Genomic DNA, 26,999 nt, shown 5'->3' on the forward strand with positions numbered 1-26,999 from the left:
ACTTCGAAGGGAGCAGTGTGTGTTACCATTTCCATTTTCTAGAAAGGGAAGCCGAGCCCAACGTTTTCATACCCGAGCACACTTAAAACACCCTTGTGTGCCTAGAAGGAGTTAGACACTCAAATCGGTTCTCAGGCAAGCTGTCAAGTGACTTCCTTTTCAAAAGAACAAATGCAGACCTGTTTTAGGCAGGGATGGGCCTGCCCTGAGCCGGGGGATGAACAAGATCACCTCTCGAGGCCCTTCCAGCTCTGCTTCCCTATGACTGATCTCTGCTTGGAAATGAAATGAGTATCTACACTGTAGTATGAAAAGTTCAAGGAGACCCAACTTTGTGGCCTCTTTGTTGCATTTTGATGGGTCTGATCAGTCTTTAGTTGAGCTCCAGAAGGGACAACATCTTGTCAGTATGATTTTGAGATTGGCCTGGGGACCTGTTCGCTTCCTTATCAGGCTCCACTGTGCTCATCTTGGTTTTGCTCTTTGCAAATCGCATTTCACTTGACTATCACATTAGGGCTATTTACAGATAACAATAGGTCGGGTGGATGTCTGTGAATTGTGAGGGTGGGATGAAGCAAGATGTTTGCTTTGGGTCCCCAAAGCATTGTCAGGTAGAGGTAAGTACTGACACCCCCTGAGGTACAGCTTTGGCTCTTGCCTACTTTGAGTCTTGTGGCCAAACCCTGCCTTTAGCTGCAGCTAAATATTTGTGTAGACAGTTATTCATTCCTTCACATTTAGGGTACACAGCTCTTTCTCTCGCAGAACTGGGACGTTGGATTTGAACTATTGATTTATGCCTTTATCTGACAGCCAAGAAGCAAATGACAATGACCAAAGACGGTTTCCTGATGTACCTACTGTCTTCTGATGGGGACATATTTAACTCCAGTCATGGTAAAGTGTACCAGGACATGACCCACCCACTGAATCACTACTTGGTGTCATCTTCACACAACACCTATCTAATGGAGGACCAGCTGAGAGGGCCAAGCAGCACAGAGGCCTATATCAGGTAAGGAGGATGAGATCTCTCCGTATACAGTGCTACAGTATAGGATGGGCAGGCATGATCCCAAACAGCATGGTCAATGCTATCTCTGGGAAATGTCAGGTCTAACCTGACAGGTGATTGTTATGACAACAGGCGATGGACGGAGGTTGGTGTGACCTCTGTCAACTAGCAGAATTGTATTCGGTTGTGCACCGGTTAGATGGCAAAAAATGTCCCTGTTGTCAAGCCGGTGGCTCCTATACTCTGTGCTCCTTATCTACCTCTTCCTGGAGCTTGGAGGGTGTCATATAGTATTTAGCTCAGTAAGTTCCTCTCATTAGATGCTTGCACACGTTTTGCAAGAACATTAACTTGGCAAGAACATTAACTTGGTTTTCATTATGGCCAAATCAGTGGCTCTCAGAAGCATTGATAGGGGATGGATGACATTAGGGATGTTGGGAATTATTACAAATGCAGCCTACTGGAGACAAAAGTCTGCAGAGAAAAGTGGCACCATCAACTTCAAAGGCCCGTGCTAACAAATGTATAGAATAGAGCCTACATTTGAAGGCAGGAAAGCACTGAATCAGCCAAGAGAAGGGTTGAAATTTGTGGTCAGGAGCTCCTGAGTCAGGGTATGTGACCTGTTGGGCAAACTTTCTAAGAGATGCACAGGGATTTAGCCACACAGCGCTCATGAAATGACAGCAGAGCTCACATTACTGTGTCCCTGGACGCGGCTTTGAGTATTCTTCGCAAACTCCTTCTCAAATCTGCAGGAGGAAAACACGTGATCCGTGCCGCTCTGACGGTGACAGCCTCTCAGGGACTCTGATCTACGCTCTTTAGTTCTCCTTCAGGCTTTTCCAAGCTATTCTTCCCATTTTGGAGCTTCTTCAGCCTTCCTTTTCTTCAGTTGCCTTGTGCTTTATAGACCCCTTTGGTCCTTGATAGCCATCTTTTTCCTCTTTGTGCACTGCTAATCTCGCTTATCAGTTCTCGTGAGCTCCCCTCCTTTTCTTTGCTTCCTGCGCTCATTCTGTGTTTACCCAAGCTACCCTTCAGCCTCCAGCATATCTTGAACTGTCCGGTCCTATTCTGAAGGGAGGTTGGCAAAGAAAGACCCACGTGCATCCATTTTCTGTTTCCAGAGCCCTGACCAAAGGCTGCCGCTGCGTGGAGTTGGATTGCTGGGATGGCCCCAACTCTGAGCCTATAATTTATCATGGCTACACGCTCACTTCCAAGATCCTCTTCAGCGATGTCATAAAGGCCATCAAGAACTATGCTTTCAAAGTAAGGACAATGGAGCTGGGATATCCTGTTCATTTCTTTTGTGATATTGAGGGAGGAAAAATTTGCTTAGGTGCTGAGTTCGTGTTTTTAGCATGCCTTCATCAGACGACATGTCCTTACGTGGGTGCCTTTGAATCACAGATATGAGATACTCCCTGTCGTCTCCAGGTCAGGGTTAAAAGGCTGAGATTAGCAGTCAGACTTGGCTGTCTTATATAGTAGTCCTGCACTGGCAACTTTTATGTCAAATGTTTGGTCTACCTGGACTCATTAGGACTTAGACTTTCTTCTTCACTTTCCTTGACATTAGAGTCAATATCCATCCCTCTGAAGGTCTAGGGGAAACAGTCAGACTTCCCACCTGGGAAGGAAATATCGAGGAGGTTTCACAGTGAAGGAAGTGGGCACTTCTTTGGTATCTTAATGCTTGCTAGATGGTCACAGCTGAGGAACCAAGGTACAGAGAGGATAAGGGACTTTTTCCTGAACTCACACTGGGAGTTTGTGCATAGGCTGCTGAGTTGGGAACTGAATCCTTGTCTTCTGAGTCTCTTGCCAATGCCTTATCTACTAGATCACCTTGCCTGGGAACCCGTAAGACGTGGCTACCAAAATATTGCAATAGCCATGTTGGAGTATGCCTTTGAATTCTAATGTCTTGTGGAGTTTACACACTGCTTTCCAAAGTAAATATGCCATTTGAAAACTCAGAGCCAGTTTTGTGCCACTGTGTTGCAAGGGATTGCGAATAGCCAAAGTGATGCCGGTTGTTGATCTCCTACCATAGACCTCACCGTATCCAGTGATCATTTCCTTGGAGAATCACTGTAGCCTGGAGCAGCAGAAGAAGATGGCTGAGCACATGAAGGGCATCCTACAAGACATGCTGCTGATGGCACCAGTAGACGGAAACATATCAAACTTCCCCTCGCCGGAGGTGAGTGCCTCTTTGCCCTGCATTCTCCCTCTATCTACCTTCCTTGCAAGCCCCTGTAATATCGTTCTCCTTGGCAAGCAGAGCCTGTGAGACATCTCATTTCAAGGCAAGATCCGTGGAATTTAGGGACTTCCTTGTCTGTTTACCGAGGCCCAATGATGTCTTCAGTCCTCTTAGCAGCTGTTTTCCTCCAGGCCCCCCCGAAGTCAGCTGAGTCTTTACTGGTCTGTTTTCCAGGTGCTTACACTACAGTTGATTAATATGACCTTTAAAGGTCCAGCATCTTCAGCGTGTTTGAGCTGCCCTCATTAATTATACGGCACAGGCAGAGAAGCTTGGCTGCTCGAGAAAAGTGGCTAGGAGTTCTCTCTGTGCACTTGAACTGGCCACTGCTTGATGATGAGGGAGATGACTGGCGTTTTTAAGTGCTGAGAAAAGAAAGCTTTGCTTGGCCTGGCGCCCCTTTTGATGCTCGGGAGCGCTGCTGTGCACCAAGACCTGTGTTTAGAGAGGAGAGAGAGCTGCAGCGCCAGGCGTGCTCAGGGTCAGCCTGTCCTAGGGACTAATGGGACAGTGGCGCAGGTCAAGGCAGATTTTGGGGGTTTTTTATCATGGAAAATCAGAGCTCCCCCTGCCCTCTTAGCTCACAGAACGAAGGTCCAGGCCCCTCACTCCCCATCCACAACCCACCCGCTCTGCTGGTGCCCCTCACTCCCCCCACCCCATCCTGCCACCCTACAGCTCCCCCAGCCCCTCACCCCCCCACCCACTGCCCCCCAGCCCTGCCAGGGCTATGGGGTTAGGCACCAAGGTCCGCAGTCCCACTGGGCTGCGGAGGCCCGGGGAGAGGGCAGCGATGAGCTCAAGCCCTGCAGCTCGCACCCACTCCTGCCCCATGCACATATTTGGGGGGGCATGGCTTGCCCTGCTCCCCCCATGGGAAATGGAAGACTTGGTCATCACAGTTACAGTAAAGCGAGAGAGGGAGCAGCAAAAAAGGTATGTTGCCCAAGAAGGCAAAGTAGCTAGAGATAACTCTGGTTATGCTACATTGATTTCATTCTGCCCCCGAAGGCAGGGAGAAAATCAGGACAAGTGACAGCAAAACGTCATGCTGTAGACTCCGCTCCGACTGAGCGGGGGCTTGAGATCCCTTGTACTCGGGGAGTTACAAGAGAACATGACTCTTGTTGGGGCTGTGTTGCCCACGGAGGCCACGGAGGGTGGGAGCTGGGTGCAAATGACCTCTGCGTGGATAGCTCTTGCCCCTGGCATGTGCCCCTGCATCTCAAAGCAGCCCATGAGACTGGTAACCTGAATCCCAGCCCCTCCTACGTGTGATGGGGGAGGCAGGGACCTACCATTCAGCCGAACAGTGAAGAGAGAGCTCAGTGAATGAGAAATTCTTGGGCCCTTGGTTGGCTGCTTTCTGGGCTGCTAAAAACAGGTGAACGCATATGCCCTGCTCCGTTCCACAAGTAAGAAGCCACTAAAGGCTACACAGATGTGTGCCAGCTGAAAATCTGGCCCATTTACATGATATTAAAACCTCATTCTGAAACAGCAACTTCTGCAGGAGAAGATAAAGCAACATTTGATTAATAGTTTAATATCTTTTTTAGCTATTATTATTATTACCCCAAGTTCCCCTGGGCCAGAAGGCACTGGACGTACAGTAATGCAAATGCCTGATACTTCGGTTCATTGACTGAAACAAAAAAAAAATGTTTCAGGTTGCTTTAAAACAAAAATGGGCTGGTTTTCTCAGCAAAATTGTAGGGATGAAGGAGAGGCAGAGGGGAAGAAGGGGAGAAGTTCAATTCTAGTTGACCAAAATGTGTGTTTTTTGTTGTGGGGATCTTTTACTCCTTTGAAACCAAACATACAAACATTTCTGCTTTTGAAAAATGTAAACATGAAATGGTTTGATTTTGCTCATACTCTTCCCCTCCCTGAATTTTTGACCTAAGCTATTTGCTGAATTCCAGTTGTATCTGAATCCCAAGCTGCATGTTTTCAGCAAATAAATTATTCTCCAAAAATTTGCTCAGGTCTAGCCGTGGGAGTTGGTAGATAGGATGAGAGTGATGGACACGTAAGAGATGAAGAGGAGAGGGGGAAGCAGCCAAACATATCTAAAACTTCTTAGGTATATGATTTCTGCTTTTCTCTAAAGACTTTTTGTTAAGGCTGATTTAGAAGTGTCATCCTTAGGTTTATGCAGTGCCCAGCGCAATTAGACTCTGCACTTGACTTGTCCACAGCACTAGTGTACTATGATTATTACTATTACCATCATTACTATTATCCTGAGTATATACTATAATTATAATAACAATAACCATGTTGCTTTACTGAGACTTTTGTACTGCTGCAGAGGGTTTCAGTGAAGTGCGGACTGTGCAGTGATTCTGCCAGGACACAACACACCCCAGAGCGATCTCAGATGTTAGCTGGTAGAGGTTACTGAGCTGGAAAAGCAGGCCTTTGAGAGGTCCCACCCATCACATGCTGGCTCTGTCTTTGTGCAGGATCAGGAAAAACAGCTGATTGCTTTTCCAAATACTGCTAACTTTCTGAAGCCCTATAACATGACTTCAGAAAAAGAAATAAAACAAGGAGGAATGCCCGCCTCCCCACCACACCCCGCAAAGACATTTTTCCCATTTTTTTTTCCATTTTCCCTTCCTGAGCTGCCTTCTGGCCGCTCGCATTAGGCAGTGAGCCACAACCTCAGCTGCTTTAACACTGTACAAAGTCACTGGAGTGCTGATTGACATCAGAGGAAGAATCGGCCCATCCCTTTGTAAAAGAAGCAAAAATGCTGGGTTAAAATTAATTCTCCTCTGTTATTTTCTCTTGTCCTTTTCCTGCCGGTCTAACAGAAGTCCTGTGTAAGGGCTGCACTGATGACTGTTATAGAAGAATAGTTTAGAGCTGTTATTTAAAAGGCCTCTTTGGTTTTGCACTTCCCAGTCAAGCTGGCAAGAGGAAAATCTCCGGGGGGCATGATTTTTCTTTATTAGAAAAGGGTGGAGTCCACCACTGGAAAGCAGTTAGACGGTCATGGAAAAACAGCAGAAGCAGCAGCATTAGAAAGTGTGTTCGCTCCAGTGTTTTAGCCTGTGTGAAGGGGGGACATGGTTTAGACTCGCACCGAATAACTTATACTGCCGCCCAAGACCTGTGGCTCATTTCTCAGGTCCTAGCCTTGCAGATCTTTACTGACACCGTCTCTGTGCTGCCGAATAATCCAAAAGACTGCTTCTGGCCATGCCATTTACCTCATTTGAGGGGATGGGGCCAGCCCCTCTGTCCCGTTCATGCTCAGGCTCTGCAGGGGCTGAACGGGGCAGTCTGCCAGCTCTGTGCCACCCGTGTACCGCTCAGCCCCAGCTGACGTTCCCAGGCCGGGCTGAAGGCTAAATGACAGTGGTAATCTTGGGGGGCTGGACCAGCTGATATCACGTGCCATACAGAAGCCTTGCACCCTGGTTATGGGAAAAGGGGATGGGGTTTTCCTTTGCAGCCTGTCTTTACTCCGCCATCGTGGACCCCAGTGGCTGGAGGGCTTGTGCTGTGAAAATGGTGTATCGGTTCCTACATCCAGTGTATTTATTTGCGCTGGAGAAAACCTTCCTTTTCCCTGCAGACATTGTTCCTCTGAGGTTTCCATGGTGAAGTACTCTAGCTTTTTCAAGCATTTCCTTTATTGCAGTGCAAGTATTCTCTCGGGAGGAGAACTTCGTTTTACCAGAGAGCAAAGTCTAGTCACTTCATAGCCTCTCTGAAAGGTGCCCCGTCTTTTGTTCCCTTCCGTCGCCAAAAAACGCTTCTGGAAATGATGAGACTAGAATGGCTCAATAACTCAGCAGTGACTCCTTCTAGCTAGAGAGCATGCAGAAAACGGCATAGCCGGCTCGGAGCGCGGAGGTGAAACAAAGCGCTCATTAAAGTCCTTGCTGCCTTTTGCTATGAATCAAATAAGTTAAATATTGGAGAGGCCTCATAAAAACTGCCCATCCTCACCTCTCCCTGTTGGGTCAAGTGGGGGGCTCCTGTTACAGTGCTCGTGCAGGGAGGGATAGGCCTTTACTGGGATAACCAACCTCCTACCTTGACTAACAACAGCTCCCCTCCCAGGGACTGCCCCCAGTCCCTACTGTCTAGATGGCAGCTTGTTCACAATACTTCTGCCCGCTTTCTTCATGCTGGAAGACACGTGACTGCATCTTGCTTCCTCACACAACTCCACAGATGCCCGAGTCGTGCCATGGACTGTTTTGCAATTGCTGTTTCAGTTCCCATCTGAATCCAGGGCGGTTGAGAAGCCAGGCGTGTCAGGATCAGGTCCGCAGACAAGTCACTGTGGGGCCCAGAAAGACAGGATGTTAGTGTGTCAGCTGGTCCGTGTGCTTGCTCTTTCCCTGGTGTGAATGAAAGTGAACCCGTAGCACTTTAGCCCCCAAAGGACAGGTAGTAAGGGATTGCAGCGTAGCTTCAGTAACTGCAGGATAAGAGCGTCTTGTCACGGAGCAGAGGACACAGTAACTGCCCACCCTCCTTTCACTTGCTGGTGTGCCCGTTCCCTAAGGCTGGTTAAGCTAGTGGCGGAGCTACATGCAATTTTCTGCCCTGCAATATCCAAGAGGTCAGCCTGGATGATCAAATGAGGATGGCACTGCCCTGCACGCGATGAGTGTGAAGCTGTTTTGCAATCACACATCAGTCTTGCGGGTTGACCGGGTTGTCAGGACGTTTGCTGCATGGATAGACTAGCTTAGATCAACACGGTGTTGGGAAAAACGAGCAGGGAGGGAGTGAATGGCTCAGGGTAAGCTGCTTCTCAGCAAACACCGGAAACCTGTTAGGGGACCGTGGCAGCAGAGGAAAAGGCCTGAATACATGAGACAGCAAAAGATCCCCTGCAGATTTAAAAAGGAGCTGTCTCTGGTCCAGGGAGGTAGTTGTGTTAAAGAATCAGACTGAAGTGCTGTTGCCTGATGGGTTAACTTGGGGGCATGGTAGCCCTCAGATAGATGGATGTAGATAGATGGTAAGATAGATGGATGTAAAAACCCTTTTTTCCCTGCGGGTTTGTTCCAACTTAACAATAACCATTGCATTGATTTAAGGAGGAGATGGACCATGCCATTCTCCAGCCTGAGGCCGAGTTAAAGAAGGGTAGAAGTGCAGAAGCCCATGCCAAGGGTGGAAAGGCCCGAGGTCCAGGACCGCAGCAGGGTGTACTCAATAAACGGGGCCAGAGGTGCAACTCTCCCTATTACTGCAATGCCGCGTATCCCTGGCACCTATTCCAGTTTGCCTTCTAAGAGGTCGTAGGTTGGGTGATAGGATTTATTGGGCTGCATTTGACTTTAGGCCTCCCACAGGTAAAATGGGTGAATTTTGTGGACCGGTCATGGAATATTTATTAAGGCATTTCAGGAGCTCTGAGGCTTTTAAATGCCTTAGGATAGGCATTTAAAGAATAGGATATGCACAAAGGATATGCTCTATGGAGGTGAGGTAATGAGCTGATTCTCTGTTCCCTCCGATGTGAGCAACATTATTTAATTCCACAGATGTGGTTAGGTGAGAAGTATTGAATACCATGTGGAGGCAAACCAAGAGTGGCATAACAAGAGTTTATGTTTTAAAACCTCTTTACAGGAGAAGAGCGCTGCAAAATCAGGATATCACCATCTCTGGTTTTTAACAGCCACACTGAATACAAGATGTCGATGCTCAGTATACAGATACCTCATGGAAATAAGACTCACAGCAACTTTATATAGCAAGCAAACTTATATGGAGCTGGAGCCTAAAGCACTTTGTATGGCTAAATTAGCAGCTGGCAGTTTATCTGGCTAAATTATAAAGTGCGGGTCACTACTACGCAGAGGGCAGCGCACCACTTAAATGCCATCTAGGTTCTCAAAAGGGAGCGCACATAGTGCACAAAGTGGCCTGCTGGAAGGTATAGACAAGAGGGGGAGGACATTGATATGTTGGCACAGTGGTCCCAAAGGACTCGCAGTCTGACTTCCAGCATAAAACATAAGGCAGACCAATACATCAGAGGACCATAAGGCCTCTTTCAATGACTCCTGCATCAGGTCGATAACTGGGGCCGACCCAAAGGTGCCTGGTATTGCTGTAAAAACTTCAAGAAATGGGGAAGGATTATTATTCCTTTTGTACAGACAGAGAGCTGAGGAATTACATGATTTGGGCAAACTGAACCCAGGCCTTCCTGCTTTGATACCATGCTCTAGACATGTGACCGTCCTTCCTCTTTCTGGGAAATGAGTCTTGAAGTTCCTGCATCGAGGGAGCCACATGGTTAAAAGCCAGGGTGGCAGAGCTGGAGAATGAATGAGGGAGAGAGGCAATAACCAGGCAGTAACAACACCTAGCTTTACATATAACAGAGGCAAGAAAGGCTGGTCCAGAGACTGCATGGGGGTAAGGCCTTGGACTAGGAGAGGGATGTTCTCTTCTGCATGAAATGCTGGCATGGACCACCCTCTGCTGGGGGCTCCAGTGGGGCTTGCAGTTGTCCATAGGCCTTGGGGCAGGGCTGAATTTCACCTGTAACATTTGTTTTTTGTATAAGGACAGAGAGAGGATTAGCACTACAGAAGTGCAAAGGGTAAGGGGATCATAGAGAGACAAGGTGCACAGAGTGACAGCGTTGAACTGGATCCCATAATGGATGCCAGGATGGAGGTCAAGGATCAACATGCTGATTCCCTTTCACATGCTAAGAAGCAGAGGCTTGGTGCGTGATGGGGTGTGCCGAGCTGGGACTTGTGGAGCCCACAGGGTTGCGTGAGACCGGTGGCGATGTGATTAATCTGCTCTATACATTCTTCGGGGACTTCTGGTTCCTGTTCGATGTCGCCCAGTAGCTGGTATCCTCCTGCCAGCAGCTATTGTGCGGCTGCTGGGAAATTCTTCCAAAGTAAACAGATGCCTTGTGCTATCTTAAGAAAAATATGCGCGGCCTCTTCCTCAGCTTCTCGTGCCGAATGGCAGTTCAACCAGATTTCACAATGGGGCCAATGAAATCTGCAGCTTGACAGGACGCTGGGGTCAGGCTGGTCTCAGTGCAATTTGCTTTTGATCTCAAAAAGAGAATCTCCTGTTCGTCCAGCCTTGCTTTATCACTTGACAAAAATCCCCCGTTCACTACAGCCCTGTTTTTTAAGAAGAGCAGGAACACACAAAAGTAGAGGGATCGTGTCATACAAAACTGAAGTTATTGCATTGGCCATTACTGGGACTCCACCTTGCCTGGGGGGAATAAACAAACCTCTGTGCCCCATGGATATGAGCACACCCAGCATTGAGGGTGCTGAGCCATGTCAGCGCTAAAGCTCCCGCTGGATTTAATGGGAGCAGAGGAGTTCAAAAGTATTCCTGCCCGTGGGCTGAATTGACTGATTGTAGCTGCAAAACTACCTCTGCCCACCAGTATCACCTCTGTCTTGCATGAGTTGCTCTTGGGGGAAGGGTTGAAGTGGTGCTGTTGGCTATTCCCTGGGTTAGCACTTTCCTGTGACTGCAGAGCACTGAATTCAATGTCCCTAGAGGCCCCTTCTGTCGCTGTAGGGACAGGGATGTGATCATCTCCAGTAGAGCCAGGTGCCACCTGGCCATTGCTTGCACTTAAGTCTATGTCATTTGCCCAGTTTTACTAGCAGAGGCATGTTGCTGTTTGAAAGGAGTGGATGAGAGGTGGCGTTAGATCTCATTTGTATGTCTAGGGCCAACTGAGCTGGTGGAAACGGGCTTTGTCCCACTGGAATGTGCTGCCCTCCACCAGCTGAGGGATCCAGCACTAGGGTTGTGCAAAGCTTTGGTCACTGATTTGATTCAGAGGACATTTGGCCCAATTCAGTGGCTGAATCTCCAAATCCAAATCGAATCAGGAGACCCATTAGTCTCTCTGAATTGAAACAGAAGCCTCTGAATTGATTCGGAGAGATTCAGAGAGATTCGATGATTTGGCCATCGACACAGCTTTATATGTTTTTTCTATGTACTTCAAAGTGGATGGCCAAATCGCCGATTCTCTAAATCAGAATTGAATCTTCAGATTTGGATTCGGCTGAATCGAACCAGGACAGCGATCCAAATCAGCAAATTGAATCCCTGTCCCCCGAATCAGGCCGAATCCAAATCAAATGCTGCCCATTTTGCACACCCATATCCAGCACCTATGGGATTTAACCTGTTTAAAGGAGTCTGCCTCCCTTCGTGAATGCTCTGACTTATTGGTGCTTTTCAGTTGCCAGAGCACTTCATGAGGCTGTGTCGATAAATGCCCTCGCTCACCCACTCCAGATGAGGAAGTAGAGGCATGGGGAGGTTAAGTGACTTGCCTGAGCTCACACAGTGAGGCAGTAACAGGACTAGGAATAGCTCCCCTGTGCCCTGTTCTCAGTCATGTTCTTGTAAAGTCAAGTCTTGTAAAGGCTTATTATGGCCTTTAATGAGCCTGGTAGTCAGGTCCATCAAACAGAGAGATCACACCCCATGTTTCTGGGAATAAACTAAGGTGTTTGGACAGGAACTGGTTGAGATGGTCGGGTTCTGTAGACAGGGTTGGGGATGGAAGTTGTTCTTGGAGGTCTCCGGGTGAGAACTAGGATAAAGTTTTGAGGGACTGATAGCTGTTAGCTGGATTTCTAGGTAAAATAACCAGTGACTGGTGAACCTAGAGTAGTCCACATCCTGTAAGTTGCTAATCAGCTTTACCTTCACTTTCTTTACAAGTCAAACCAGATTCTATTCTGACTTAAGGCCTCTTTCTGCAACACCTCTTTCTGTAGCAATTAAAGGGGAAGATCCTGGTGAAAGGCAAGAAGCTGAACAGGCTGGAGGACACTGTAGGGGCCAATGGGAATAATAACCACGTGGAGGCTGAATACGTCTCTGATGAGGACGAAGCAGCTGAGATAGAAGATGAAGTTGTGAAGAAAGAAATAGAGCAAACGGAGAAGGTAAGTGAAAGCAAGGCCTGGATCACTGAATGGGGGAAGTCTCTGGGGATAAGAAGGGCCATAAACTAGATCTTGGCTGTACAGGTTTCAGAAGGCCTGAAAATCTCACATTGGCACTGATTTTGCATAGTCCAGTTTGGAGAACCGTAGAAATGACCGCTTTCTCCACTGGGATTAGAGCAATGCTTGGGAAGAGGAAAATCAAACAAATTTCTCTTGGTGGCACCAGGTGTTATAGCTTTGTGTAGGTCCACCAAAGTCCATCCTGGAGCATAGCATAACCTTTTCAGGCAGACAGTGCCAAATTAACAACCCTGGGGCTTACTTAAGAGCGCTGCCCTCAGGCAAATGCCTGTAGTGCTCAATGATGCACCAGGTGCAGAACTTGGTCCTTTATCTTCGAACGCCGATCATGTCCACACTAGGCATTTGGGAAGATCCCTGTGCTCATGGCCCAGACTGACAGTGAGTTTAAAACAGCACCGCACTGATGTCAGGGATGGTCAGTGTCAGCTCGGGCTCCGATCTGTGATGTTCTCTCTTTCTGTTTCCCTTGGTGTCCGAGGATCCTTATTTCCTGAGGTCAAGTTTATTTCCCTTTGCTGCTGCTTCCCCTGGAAAGCTCTCCGCTTCTGTTGAATCAGTGTAACAATGGCAGCAACAGGGACCAAAGCAATGGAAAGCAGTTAGGACATTACCAGTCCAAACGCAAAGGGTCCAAGCTCTAGGCCAGCCCTGGAGAAGGAAGAATGGTCCTTGGTAAAAGTGCTAGCCTGGGACCTGAGAGCCACCAGCTCAATGTCCTGCCCTGCCGCTGAATACTCTGTGTGACCTTGAGCAAGTGGTTTAGTATCCTGCTATGGGCCGCAGGGGGCAGCTTGCTTGTTGTGGCTTCCATCATTGAGTTTGTAATCTGCAGCTCTTCTGACACTGACTTGATGTTGGTATGTTGGACACAATGAATGGTACCTTTTCTTTCCCCACAGTCCCAGCCAAGTCAGCTCTTTTGGTTTGCATGACTGACAGTCATGTGGGGCAATTGCCTGATGACTGAAGACAAGGCCTGTGACCCCAAGGCACAAAGAAAATGCGCTAGCCGCCAAGCTGCAGAATGCCCAGGGCAGGGATTCTCCCCTGCACAATGAGACAGCTGCCGTGACTTCAAAACAAGGGGACGGGGAGAGCAAAGCAATTGCTATATTAAACTCATATAGAGTTTAAATGTACACTTAGGGCTTGGGGGTTATTAGAGCTCCAGCCCTACGGGGACAGAGGAGTGGGCAATAATAAGTAAATGGATGAACCAAGAATTGCACGGCCAGCCAGGGGCTTCCTTTCCTGGGAAGGGCTTTGCTCATGCCAAACGTGTGACTATTGATCTGTCATTCATGCTGTCCTGGAAGCAGCCAGGCCTGGGGTAGGAGCTAAAGCCTGGGCACAGTAAGCATTTTTGATGTTTAAGTTTGTGGGAAACTACATCTCCACTTCAAAAGATAAGTAAGTGAAGCTCCAGTGCCCTTCCCCAGTGACCCCAGCACATCTGTGGCCTGAGCTGTGAGCAGGTGCATGGGAAAAAGTCCAACCCTCTTGCTTTCTCATTTCCAGAGTGACAAGCTAACGCTGGCCAAGGAGCTGTCTGACACAGTCATCTACTGCAGGAGCGTCCACTTCACCGGATTTGAGGAGAGCCGCCAGTCCCAGGCTTTCTACGAGATGTCATCCTTCGCTGAAAGCAAAGGCTTGAAATTAGCACAGGAGTCAGGTGCGCCTGTCCTGCTTTGTCAACAGGCTTCTTGATTTCCCTTGTTACCTGAGCTCATGACCTGGGAAGCTTGGTGCTGTGTCCACTTTCCATGGCGTTTGTCCAGGAGGCTGTCTTTTAAAGGGACAGCATCCTGAAAAATAGAACCCTTTCCTACATAGCTGGTAGCATCTTAAATTATAAAAATCAGTTGACTGTGTCTCTTTAAAACGTAAGTGGTGGCTCCCCACTCTTCAGTGCTTTGTGCTGGATGACCGGAAAGCTCCCATGTAGCTTCCTAGATCTCCTGATCTTTTGTCATCCATGAGTAGTATCTTGAGGGTATATTTGAGCCCTAGCAACTTTTTATATGTGCACGTGTGTGCATGTACATGTATGTGTGTGTGTAACTAATATGCACACACCACTGACCCCTGCTGGGCAGATATATTTCAGCTCTGTGCAATAGGTCTTTACTGGTACAGCTGGGATTCATAGGCCCTACACCAGGGGTGGGCAGTTATTTCAGGCGGGGGGCTGGTTACTAAGTTTTGGCAAGCCATTGAGGGCCACATGACAGGCAGCCAGGGGCACATAAATATTAACTTAAAAAACAAGTTTTTAGGGGCCCTGCAGGCCAGATGGAACAGCCTGGCAGGCCGCATCCAGCCCGTGGGCCGCATTTTTCCCACTCCTGCCCTACACTGATAAAGGCAGTTCCTAATTAGCTGGAATAGAAAGGGTTATCACACCTCCAACTTGAGCAACACATCGGTGGGGAGTGGCTACACCTTAATGAAACAGAAGCTGAGTTATGTGGATCAAGAGATAATCCTGCCCTGGAGTGGTGTAACTTTGAGCTGTGTAATAAGTGCTTCAGACTACTTGAAGGTGTTACCAGACAGCCAGTCCAGGGGTTAAGACCTACAGAAGATGCCCAAAATGAATGTGTAACAAGGCATTTAGTATTCTTGGTCATTGTGCAGTCTGGTAGCCATCATGTGCAAACCAGGGACCCTCATTAAGTCTTGGAGTGGCCATGGCTTTGTTATCGTATCTGCTTGTGCTGCTTGATAGACTGTCCTGCTCCTTTAATATCCCTTGAGCACTATCTGGTAGGCCTGTGCGAATAGGGAAGTATTCAATTCGGATTTGGCTGGTTCAGAGGATGGTGATTCAATTGAGAGATTCAGATCACTCTCCTGAATCAATGTGGCTGAATTGGCTTTAGAAGATTCGTCACTGATTTGGAGAGATTTGGAGATTTGACCATAGACTATAATGGGGAATCACTGAAATACCTGTAACTGTCATTTTTGTTAGATTTGGATGAAAACAGCCAGGATGGTAGCACCTTCTGAGGGCATGAGGCCTGACAGGTTTCATGGAGATAGGTGCAGGGATTTCTGGGAAACTGTACCTCAAGATGCTGACAAGCAAAACTTGTCATGTGTGACTGTGTGTGTGTGTGTGGCACAGCGGGATGAAACCACAGGGATGGTAGCCTGCAAGAGGGGGTCTTCCCAGTGCTGAGGCAGAAACAGGTCACAAAAGGCACAAAAAGGCTGCAGACAGAAGCTTATGTGCTATTTCTACATCCCCCACCCAGGGCACTGTGATTGGAAGGGGACTCAGGGAAAGATCACAGTCAGTGGCCAGCTACAGATGTCAGTCTCCCCCCCCCACCCCAACCCCTTCTCCCACTCCCTCTTCTCAGTTTTTGTTTCCCTGCAAGACTGCCTTCCAAGTCTCCGAATCTTTTCCCAATCAATTTGGAGGGTTTTTTTGGTCCCCCGATTTGATTCCGTGATTTGGCCTGCAAATTGGGCTGAATCTTCTCAGAATCATATTGGTGAATGAAGCTTCACACCCCATTACTATCTGGGAGAGGAAATGGTGTCTTAAATGGCACATCCAATTGTGACTGGACTTGGAGGCTATGTGGTGGGTTTCTGTTGCCAGACTGGATGAGCTTGACTCTCAGAATCAAGTTTTTCATGTAAATGGTTGCGACTTTTCATTTGAAAAAGGAGGGAAACTTCTGAGGCATCTCCTCCTCCCGAGGTCCCTGTAATGGCGCCTCAGGATGGGACCTGTATGCGGATGACAGTGGGTTCAGTTTGCCAGGCAGAGCAGAGTCCACTTTAGAGAGGTCACTAGCCTACTCTTGACGGTCAGGTGGGGGTGAGAAGGCATTCGGCATGCATGGGTATCAGTCTCTTCGGTCAGCTCTGCCTCCATGAGAAGTAGCAGGAGGGAGATGGTCCTGAGTCAATTAAAAAGAATTGCTAGATACACAATTAGAGCATGCACTGAGTAGGCAGGTAGAGATGCTGTATATAGCATTAAGGAGAGAGAGAAATAGCAGAAGTCATTAAAAGGGAGGTTGTATCTTGTTCTTTTGCAGGAACCGATTTTATTCATCACAACATCAAGTGTCTGAGCCGGATCTATCCTGCTGGCTGGAGGACGGATTCTTCCAACTACAACCCAGTTGACTTCTGGAACGTGGGCTGTCAGATTGGTATGTGCTATGTGACGCACACTGGTTGTCCAGTGACCTAATTGTTCATAGGATCTGGTTGACCTGCATGTGGTTTCAGTCCAATTGGTGCTTATCGGCAGGCCCGGAAGAGAGGCTAAGGGCTTAATCATAGAGAAGTAGGGCTGGAAGGGATCCCCAGAGTTCATTTAGTCCAACCCAGTGCTTGAGGCAGGATCATCCCTATCCAAACCATCCCATACAATCTGTAATCTAAATTCTGCATAATACTACCATCAACCCTGACACAACACAGACCTAAGACCCTAAACTGCCACAGATAAAGCAGGGGACCCTTGGCAGTTAATGTCCTGTTTCTATGACAGGTTGTCAGTGCACGCTGGAAAGATCCCAGGTAGAGGGCAACCCCCCCACAGTCCATACCAATCCAACCATGGGGTAAAATTCCTTCCTGCCCCCCTAATATGCTGATTAGTTTGACCCTGAGTAGAGGAGTAACACTCATTTTGCTGCAATTTCAAGCCATTGGTCCATGCTTCCTTGTCTGCAGCAAGGGAGAAAAGCTGTTTTCCCTCGTTTTTATGGCAGCCCTTCAAGTATTTGAAGACAGCTACCATGTCCGCTCTTAAGTGCTTTTTTGGAAGCTGAATGTGCCTACCTCCTTTAGCCTCTTCTCAAAAGACTTGGCCCTTTATCATCTTTGTTGCCTACCTCTGGATCCTCTCTAATTTCTCTACATCCTTTTTAAAAAGGTAGACCCCAGAATTGCAAACAGTATCCAGATGAGGTCTAACCAGTGCTGAGTAGAGAGGCACGTCACCTCCCGTGTCTTGCACCTACTGCTTCTATCGATGCAGCGCAAAACTGCATTCGCCTTTTGTGCAGCTCCATCACACTGCAGACTTATATTGAGTCTATGAGCTACCAAGACTCCCAAGTCCTTTTCCATAGAGCTGTCATCCAGCCAGGTGTCACCCTTTTTATATTTGTGTTGCTGATTATTCCTCTCAAGGTGCAGCACCTTGCATTCATTCACATTAAACTTCATCCTGTTAGTTCTAGCCTGACTTTCCAACCTGTCAGGGTCCTTTTGAATTGTGCTCTCATCCTCCAATGTGTTCTCAGTCCTTCCAAGTTTCATGTTGTCTGAAAACTTGCTCAAGAAGCTTTCTGTGCCAGCATCCAAATCATTAATATACACAGTGAGCAGCACTGGGCCCAGGACAGACCCCTGTGGGACTCAAAACCTCCTGCCATTCAGACATGGACCTGTTAATAATTACCCTTTGCTTGCAGCTATTGAGTCAGTTATTTATCCACCTTGTAGTAGTTTTTATCTAGCCCACGTAATTTGTTTATGAGACGGTTATGTGCAACCTTGTCAAAAGCCTTACTGAAGCCGAGATGCACTATATCCACTGCATTCCCTTCATCCACTCAAGTAGTTACTACGTTAACGAAGGAGGTCAAATTTATTTGATACTGTTTTTCATAAATCCATGCTGGCTGCTTGTGATCAGCCTTTACTCCCTCCATATGCTTGCAAGTGGCCTTCCTTAGGATATGCTCCAGTAACTTCCCAGGATTGAGGTGAGGCTAACCAGTTTATAGTTCCCTGGGTCCTCTTTTTTGCCTTGTACAGAAGGGAAATATGTTCACCCTTTTCCAGTCCCCTGGTACCTGGCCTGCCCCCATGGCTTCATGAAGATCATTGCCAAGGGCTCCAAGATCTCCATGGCCAGTTCCTTAGTACCCCGGGATGAAGTTCATCCAGCCCTGCTTGTTGCAGTGTCTGATTAACTCATTAATCATTTCTAGATCTTGCTTTGACAGCGATCCCTGCTGTGAATAGAGAGGCTATGCATGAATGAATGTATCCCCACAAGACACTGGGGACACAGTGCTGTTATCTCTGGATGCAAGGGGGGCTGGAGAGCCACAAGTAACTTGCTCGGAGTTCTCCCCCTGGCAAAGCCAGAAATGGAGCTCAGCTCTCCTAAGTCCCAGTGCAGTGCTGTTAACTCCCAGACGTGATGCTTTCTTAGTTTCATAGTTGGTCGGGTTGGAAGGGACCTGAGCAGATCATCTGGTCCGACCCCCTGCCATGGCAGGAAAGAGTACTGGGGTCAAACGACCCCAGCAAGGTGTTCGTCCAGCCTCCTCTTAAAGACCCCCAGGGTTGGAGCCAGCACCACTTCTCTTGGAAGTTGGTTCCAGATCCTAGCCAGAACTGTGAAGTTGCGCCTCCTGATGTCTAGTCTGAATTTACCCTCCGCCAGCTTGTGACCGTTACTCCTGGTCACTCCTGGCAGCGCTCGGGGGAACAGGGACTCCCCCAGTGCCTGCTGGTCCCCTCTGACTAGATTGTAACAGGCCACAAGATCCCCCTTCAGCCTTCTCTTGTGGAGGCTGAACAGGTTCAGGTCCCGCAGCCTCTCCTCATAGGGCCTACCCTGCTGCCCCTGATCATGCGAGTGGCCTCCTCTGGACCCTCTCCATGCTGTCCACATCCCTCCTGAAGTGCAGCGCCCAGAACTGGACGCAGGACTCCAGCTGCAGCCTGACCAGTGCCGCATCGAAGGGGAGGATCACCTCCTTGGACCTGCTCGAGATGCATCTGTGGATGCATGCCAAGGTGCGGTTGGCCTTCCTGACCGCGTCCCCACACTGCCGGCCCGTGTTCATCTTGGAGTCAGTGATGACTCCCAGATCCTTTTCTGCCTCTGCACTGCCGAGAAGGGAGTCCCCCAGCCTGTAGGTATGGTGCCGGTTCTTCCTCCCCAGGTGCAGCACCTTGCACTTGTCAGTGTTGAATCCCATCCTGTTCTCGTCCGCCTACCCCTGTAACCTGTCTAGGTCTGATTGCAGCCTATTCCTCCCTTCTAGTGTGCCCACATCCCCCCACTTTAGTGTCATCAGCAAATTTGAACAGGGGGCTTTTTACCCCCTCGTCCAAGTCACTGATGAAGATGTTGAACAGTGCGGGCCCGAGGACTGAGCCCTGGGGGACCCCACTGCCCACATCCCTCCAGGGTGAGAAGGACCCATCCACCACCACTCTCTGGGTGCGGCCCTCCAGCCAGTTGGTGATCCAATTGACTGTGTGGGTGTCTACACCACAGCCCCCCAGTTTCTTAATGAGAACAGGGTGAGAGACAGTGTCGAAAGCCTTCCCGAAGTCCAGGAAGACTACGTCCACTGCTACCCCTGCATCTACTGATTTGGTGACCTGGTCGTAAAAGGCCACCAGGTTGGTCTGACAGGACCTGCCACTGATGAACCTGTGTTGGTTGCCCCTAGACATAATCTCCCCTGCTGGCCCCTTGTGGATGTGTGCCAGAATAATTCTCTCAAAAAGCTTACCCAGGACTGAGGTAAGACTAACTGGGCTATATTTTTCCGGGTCCTCCTTCCTCCCCTTTTTGAAGATGGGAACCACATTGGCCCTCTTCCAGTCCTCTGGCACCACACCTGAGCACCACGAGTGCTCATACAGCCATGCCAGGGGGCCCGCAATGACCTCGGCCAATTCCTGCAGCACTCGGGGGTGGAGATCGTCCGGACCAGCTGATTTGAATACGTCCAGTCCCTGCAGACGTTCCCTGACTAGATCCTCACTGACCCTTGGCCTGGGTGCGCCTCCCCTGCTTCCCTGTTTCCTGCCGCTGTTTTCTGCATCCAAAGTCACAATCTTTTAAGCTCTAGGACTACTAGAAAATTGAGGAATTACTGTCTGAAAAACAAGAGTTCTGGAATGCTATCTCTGAAATTAAGCATTTTAGCCCCTTCCACACCAGCTTGGGAGGAAGCAGAGTCTAATGACCAGAGGGCGCGATGGGGAACTCAGTATGCCAGGTTTTGTTCCTGACTGCCACTGACATGGAAGAATTTGCTGATGCCATCACTGTCAAGGTTAGCTTCTTAAAATGAGCCACCTATTTGAGCACCCAGTAAGTAGTCTGATTTTCAAAGGTTACCAATCAGGTCGCTGTATTGCATGTATTTATGGCCCTCCGTGCATGAGAAGCATTGTCTGAGAGGCTGAAGTTTTTGAATCATTGGTCGGGAACTTAGGATTCGGGTTTATGGTAGATAACCAACTGAGGGTGAGCTCCCAGTACAATGTAATGCTAGGCACAATGTATAAACAGGGAAATATGTTGAATAGAGAATTGGTGCTTACCTCTGCACATGATGTTAGTGAGGCAATTGCTGGCGGCTCTGTCCAGTTCTGGTGTCCACCCTGTAAAAAAGGACGTTTGTTAATTAGGGAGGGCTCAAAATATGATTCAAGGTCTGGAAAGCTTGGCTTATGGGAAGAGACTAATGAAGCTCAATCTATTTATCTCATTCAAGAGAAAGATAGAAGATGACTTATTCTCTGTCTCCAAGTACATATATGGAGGTTCCTGAAAATGAAGGGCTCTTCCTCCAGCAGACATCTAGCAGCCTGAAGCAGAGGCAATTCCAGTGTTTGGAAACGGAAGGTCAATACATTCAGGCTGGAAATAAAAGTTGGGTTACAATTAGCCATTGGAACAACTAATCAGGGGATACAGTGAATTCTTGAAGCCCTTAATGCAGGGCTAGATGCTTTTCTGAAAGATGCACTTGTTCAAGCACAAGTTGGAGTCTGGAATCATTGGATAAAATTTCCTGGCCTAGATGGATTAGATTAGGTGATCATAGTGATCGCTTTGGGTTGGATTAGATGATCATAGTGATTGCTCTGACAATTTGTAAAACTCTCAAGTGACAGGCTGTACAGGAAGTAAACTGTATTGCTGTTAAGCAAATCTTTATAGCCATAAAAGTTGTTGTCTGTGTGAACTAAATCACTACAGAACCACGTGTGTTGACACGCATGAAAGTGAATTTATGCGTTCTTTTGTTCTAGTTGCCTTGAATTTCCAGACCCCAGGCAACGAAATGGACCTCTACCAGGGCAGATTCCAGGACAATGGCTTTTCGGGGTACATCCTAAAGCCTGAATTCCTTCGGGACGTGGACACCACATTCAATCCAAAATCGATTGTGGAAGGAGCATGGTGGACGCAGAAGAAACTGGTGGTTAAAGTAAGAATCAGATCTGGTAAAGTGTAACACCCGCAGAAACCCTGGTTGCTTCTGTGAATCTGAATTTTGCCCCATGGGCTCACAGAGAACAGAACCTGCCCTGGTCTCAGTTCATCAAGGCAGTCAAGCACTTGCTTTTGTCCTGTTGACTTTAATCTGAATTAAGACCCCTGTGAGCAAACCTCCTAAAGGCAATGGGACCACTTGCAAAGCCGCATACAAGTTTTGCAAAGATTTATGCATGTACTTTGCTTTAGGCACGGGGTATGTATGAAGGGGCATATTCAGCATATGTAGAGTAAAACCAATGTGTAAGTCTTAGCAGAACTGGGGTGTGTGGCACTGTAAGCTTGCCAGATGAGGGGCATAAATGTAGTTTTCTTCTTTGGGATCCTGTGGCTGCCAAAATGCAAATAATAATGAACAGGGTGGCAGAATCAAGAATCATACACCCCTTTTTTCAATGACGTCAGCTTTGCACGGTGTGAGATAAAAGGTGAGACGTTCATATTGCCTGACTGTTACAGTCGCAAACATGTATTTGGCCATGAGGCATCACTTGCTCCTGGGTATGACCTGAGTGCAAGGGGAGGCACAAAAGTCATTCCCTGCCCTGTCTCCAGTGGGACATTGTGCAGAGGACGAGGTCCACCCTGCTCTTGTCACCACTTCCACCAAAGCCACCATCATCATAAACAAACTAGGCCAGCTGTGACACATCCTGTATCCCTGAAGGCTGCAGTCCAAAGGAAAATGATGACAGTTGTCCGAATTGAGCCCTGTCCCCAATGCATGGGATTTTTCTCTCCTGCAGATCATCTCTGGCCAGCAGCTGCCCAAGGTGAACAAAAGCAAAAACTCCATTGTGGATCCCAGGGTCACAGTCGAGATCTACGGGGTTCAGCAGGACAGCGACAAGAAACAAACCAAGGTCATTGAAAACAACGGTAAGGGGGAATTCAGGCTTGTGGAGCAGTCCAAGACATTGTAATTCACACCTAGCCCACCATCTAAATACACAGAGGTGGGGCAGAGGCAGCAATTTGTCTCCCACAAGACAGCCAGGCAGCAGGCAGCCGACAGGTCCCCCTCCACCTTCCTCACAGGGGTAGGAAAGGGCACTCCTCTTGGCAAACACACACAAAGACTGTGGTTTTTTTGTTTGGGATCCAAGCCAAGCATATGAAAAGACATGCACATTTTCTCCAGGGCTATGAACATGTTCCTCTTCCTCCTTTCCTGTTTGAGACTTCAATCAGGGGACGTGGCTGGGCTCCAGCCATTCGTGCCCATCTCCTCTTCTGTTTTCTAATCTAGTTCTGCCCCACGCTTTTCCAGTCGCAAGGCCGCATGATTTTCATGGCTGGCAAATGCTTCTGAGCTCCTGTTGTCTGCAGTGAGTTTACTGGCAGGGATGTTCACAGAAACGGCGAGTTTCAAGTGAACGCTGAAGCACGGGATGTGAATCTCAGGTCTGTAGCAGTGAGCATTTGAATTGGAAAGTGGACCGCAGGCGGTAAACTCATTAGAGGCTCTGTCCCGCAAGGCCTGGAGGTCCAGAGTTGTTGGAGTTAGGAGCTAGATCCAGTGTAAAACTTAAGAGCACCCAGTTGTCATCCTGCCTGGCGGCACTTCTGGACATGTGCAGAAGTTCCCGACACATCTGCATCTCAGCAGCAAAGCCTCAAGTACGTCCCCTCCACTCGCTCCAAACCTTGAAATGTGCCTGTGAAAATGTTCCCGGGATGTCCCCAGTGTCCTTTGTCCATTGCTCTAAAGACCAAGGTCTTGAAAGGGATGCTCCTGAGTGTCTTCACCAGCTTACTGCTGGGTTTGGAGCACACAGGTGAGGAACAGATCATGCTCAGAGTACCCATGCCCAGTGTACCCATGTCCTAAGGCAACTTTAGGCATGACCTTGTTCAACATTAAGCAACACTGAGCAACCTTCTGCCCGTGCCATCAGTTGGCCAAGTCCGCATGGTAATAACACATGGGAGGTTGCTCTCAGCAGTCGCTCCCCAGCTCTGGCGCATCCTCTGTCTCGAGGCCCACGTGGACATTTTTAGGTAGTGCTGGGAGACCTTCCTATTTGGACAGGTGTTTAACAAAAAAAGCTAACCTGAGATATTGTGTTGGGGATTTCTGTCTTGTGTCACAGCTCTAGTTGCCTTTTAAGATGTTTTGTTCTCTTGTTTATTCTCCTGTTCTGTGTTATTCTGGTCATTTATTGTAAGCCAGCTTGATCCTTTGTTGGGAAGAGTGGCCTATACATCCAATAAATAAGCAAATATAATTAATCAGTCTAGGCACCACCTAGACAGCAGCAGGGCTTGTGGGTTGCGATTTTGGAAGTCAGCTCCTCTGTTTCACCTGATCGTGCTTTAAGCAGCGATGAGCATGGGCTCGTGATGCAAAAGGGGACAGGAATTTTCTGAGCATCCGCTGCCCAGTACATGTGCACGTTCCTACCCCGTGGTCAAAGAAAGCCAGCCCGCGCTAAGTTGTCCCTCAGTGAAAGATGGCTAAGCTGCCATGGCTTAGTTATTTCCCACGGGGCAAGAGTGTGCAAACACAGAGCAGCTGACCTACCATGAAGCTCCTTTCCCATTTATCTCGTAACAGCTTACTTGTTCTTCTGTCAGTCCTCTAAGTCTTTCATCATATTTTTTCCCATTGTTGTCTAAATATCTGGCTTCGAGTGTCTTCCCTCAAAGTCAGTAAGAGTTCACCACCCCAGAGGAATACTTAGCATCTTACAGGAGTGAGTCTTAGATCAGGGAACACATTCAATGGGAGCTGAGGGTCTCCAGCATTTCTGGCTATTAGATTATTACCATGTGGTGACCATAGGGGACAATATTCAGCCTTTGCTTTTGCTACCTGTAAGTCCCCCCAACAGCTGACTGCATTGCTTTGGGGCTAAGGGTGTCAAACCAGTTTTGGTACGGTAGGCAACTTTCTCTTGGCCTCCCACAAGGTGTGAACAGGCTGAGTGCTCTAGAGCTTTTAGGTGTTAATTAAAAGGGCTGTTCTGACCTGAGCTATCAAGGGAACTGGTCTTCATAAACAAGCTATGGGGCTATTTGTTCAACCTTTTCACTGCGATGTACTATCAAACGATCATATCATGCAGCGGTGCACACACCCATGTGGTAAGAAGGTACATCCTATAGCATGTTGACTATCTTGGAGGAAAGAGGCACTCCCAGCTGATCTCATCTAGGAGTCAACAAGTTAACACCCAAAAGGAGACATTTTCAGAGGCACACAATAGATTCCCAGCATCCACTGAGAGCTTACAGGGCTCTCTAAAATGTCCTTCTGAAGCCAAAGAAATCCGTCTTACTCATTTAGATATATTTTACACTGATGTCAGCTCACAGATTTTATTGCAAGTCTTACAATCATTTCGTTTTTTACTTAAGACCCCAGCACCGGGACTCCTGGGATCCATGCAAATCTCTGTTTTCGTTAAAAACATTTTTATGCAGTTTTTATCCCTCATTTTTGCAGACTTTATAAAGGCCTGCAAATATATCCAGAACATATTTTTAAGCCTGAAAGTGTATCATAAAGACCCAGAAACAAGGCAGCAAATAGAAAGCATCCCCATGTTTATTGTTTTCTGGCTATTTTTAAATTAATCTCATGGTGGTTTTTGTGATTCTGCCTCGTGACTGGAGAACACTTGGAGCTGCTGATGCTGATGTTGGTTCAGGAACAAAGGGGTTAAGGAATGGGTTTGCACAAGTCTACATGTCCAGGCAGTCTTCATCTTTTGAGAACAGACTGAACTTGGACTAGCCACAAAGCCTTCCTTGGTGAAGCCTACAGAGTCATCCAGCAAACCAGGGGTATTTAACGGCGGCTCTCATTCAGGAAAGGCTGAGCCCAGCCCTGCTGTAATCTCGCCTCCTGTGCATGTTACTGAGGACACCGCACCCAGGAGGCTTGAGTCCTCTGCCTGCCTTTTTAGAGGAGGCTTCAGACCAGATCCACCTGCGTGGCTCCCTCCCTGCCGAGGATGGTCTCTCGGGAGTGACTCTTCAGCATCGCAAGAATAAACCTGGGTGATCGAGACAGCACTAAGCCTTCTGCTCATTCAGACGGTCTTGAATGGAAGTCCTTCCTCATTAAAGCTGTTGCTTGCTTTGTGACAAACTCAGCTTTGATTGTGCATTTTACCAGGTCGCATATTTCCCGGCACTAGCAGCAATCTGGCTGCACCTGGCCCTTATTTAAACAACCCCAAATGCAGCTGGGGACCAGATACAGGGCTTGGGTGAAAGACTGATCTCTGATCTCTGTTGCGTTCCTTGAGTTGATCTGGGATATTGTTGTTCAGTGCTGGATCCTGCAGCTTTGTTGTCACCTGAGTAACCCCTTGACACGAACACGTGGCAAGGGGTAACGCTGCTAACTCTCACGTGCAAATCGGAGGCCTCCGCTAGGGCCACAGCCCCACAGAGCAGATACTCCCTTTGCTGCACACCACGGAGTCGGCCCACTGCAAGGGGGCTGCTGCAGGGTACTAGAGAGAGCAGGGCAATGCCACATGGGCGAGAGAGATGTCCTGGAGGCTGAGGGGCACTGGGAACCCAGGTCTGGTTAGACATGCTAGAAAAGGTCCGCTTGCTTGCTTCTAGGAAATGATTTTGTGGTTTGCCTGATTGCAATGCGTTTATGGATTCATTGGGTGAAATCTGAGCTCCATCTGAGACTCCCATTGACTTCAGCAGGGCCAGGATTTTACACCTGGATGTTAAAGCCAGTCGGCTCCTTTGGCTGGTCTTCCGGTCAAACTGCACCGCTGGGGCAAAAAGGGAGCTGTCTGAAGGACACCAAGCAAGGCTTAAACTGCATGTCTCCCTCTGTTTTCTGCTCCTTTTCTCTTTCCTTGTTCAGGGTTTAACCCCATGTGGGATGAGGAGTTCGAGTTCAACATTGACGTCCCTGCGCTCGCCCTGGTCCGTTTTATGGTGGAAGACTTTGACGTGTCAACCAAGAATGACTTTATTGGGCAGTATACCCTGCCCTTCGCCAGCCTACAGCAAGGTAAGGAGCCGTGTGGGAAGCAGAGCCTGGTCGGAGCTGCCCAGGCTGCTGGGCCCTGGCGCGCTACAGCGCCTTGGACAGAAGAGCAGCCCGGGGTGTCCCAGGCTCTCCACTGTGACCATGGGGCCGTTTCCTCTCTCGGTAGCTGCCTTTGTTGTTTCTACGTCTGTGTTTGAAGCCGATCTCCCTAGACCAGGCTCGCTTGGCTTTCGGAGACTGCCCATGCTGGGCTTCAGGGTCCGGTAGGTCCCATTGCGCTGACCACTGAAGGACGATGTCACCATTTTGAGGACCCGGTAATACCCAGCGACAAAGCGTACAGGGGGTTCCCGCACACCTGGGTACCCCGGCAGCCGCTGGAAGCAGGATGTGATTTT

General features: G+C 48.4%; 1 protein-coding gene across 3 annotated transcripts in view; it reads left to right on the forward strand.

The window, feature by feature from the left end:
• Positions 1 to 26,999, forward strand: part of PLCD1 (phospholipase C delta 1) — a 75,858-nt gene that overhangs the window by 46,074 nt on the left and 2,785 nt on the right. For 2 of the 3 annotated variants that reach the window (XM_090047801.1, XM_090047800.1), the window contains exons 6-14: positions 817 to 1,018; positions 2,152 to 2,296; positions 3,084 to 3,233; positions 12,074 to 12,244; positions 13,850 to 14,006; positions 16,393 to 16,509; positions 21,386 to 21,564; positions 22,379 to 22,511; positions 26,473 to 26,622. In XM_090047801.1, coding sequence (XP_089903927.1) covers positions 817 to 1,018; positions 2,152 to 2,296; positions 3,084 to 3,233; positions 12,074 to 12,244; positions 13,850 to 14,006; positions 16,393 to 16,509; positions 21,386 to 21,564; positions 22,379 to 22,511; positions 26,473 to 26,622 — 1,404 coding nt within the window. Of the gene's footprint in view, positions 1 to 816; positions 1,019 to 2,151; positions 2,297 to 3,083; positions 3,234 to 12,073; positions 12,245 to 13,849; positions 14,007 to 16,392; positions 16,510 to 19,788; positions 21,565 to 22,378; positions 22,512 to 26,472; positions 26,623 to 26,999 lie in introns of those variants that run through there. The other variant, XM_090047802.1, reaches the window with a different exon arrangement.

This window comes from Crocodylus siamensis, chromosome 5 (genome assembly GCF_052110815.1).
Source record: "Crocodylus siamensis isolate JL-2025a chromosome 5, ASM5211081v1, whole genome shotgun sequence".
NCBI classification, from domain to species: Eukaryota; Metazoa; Chordata; order Crocodylia; family Crocodylidae; genus Crocodylus; species Crocodylus siamensis.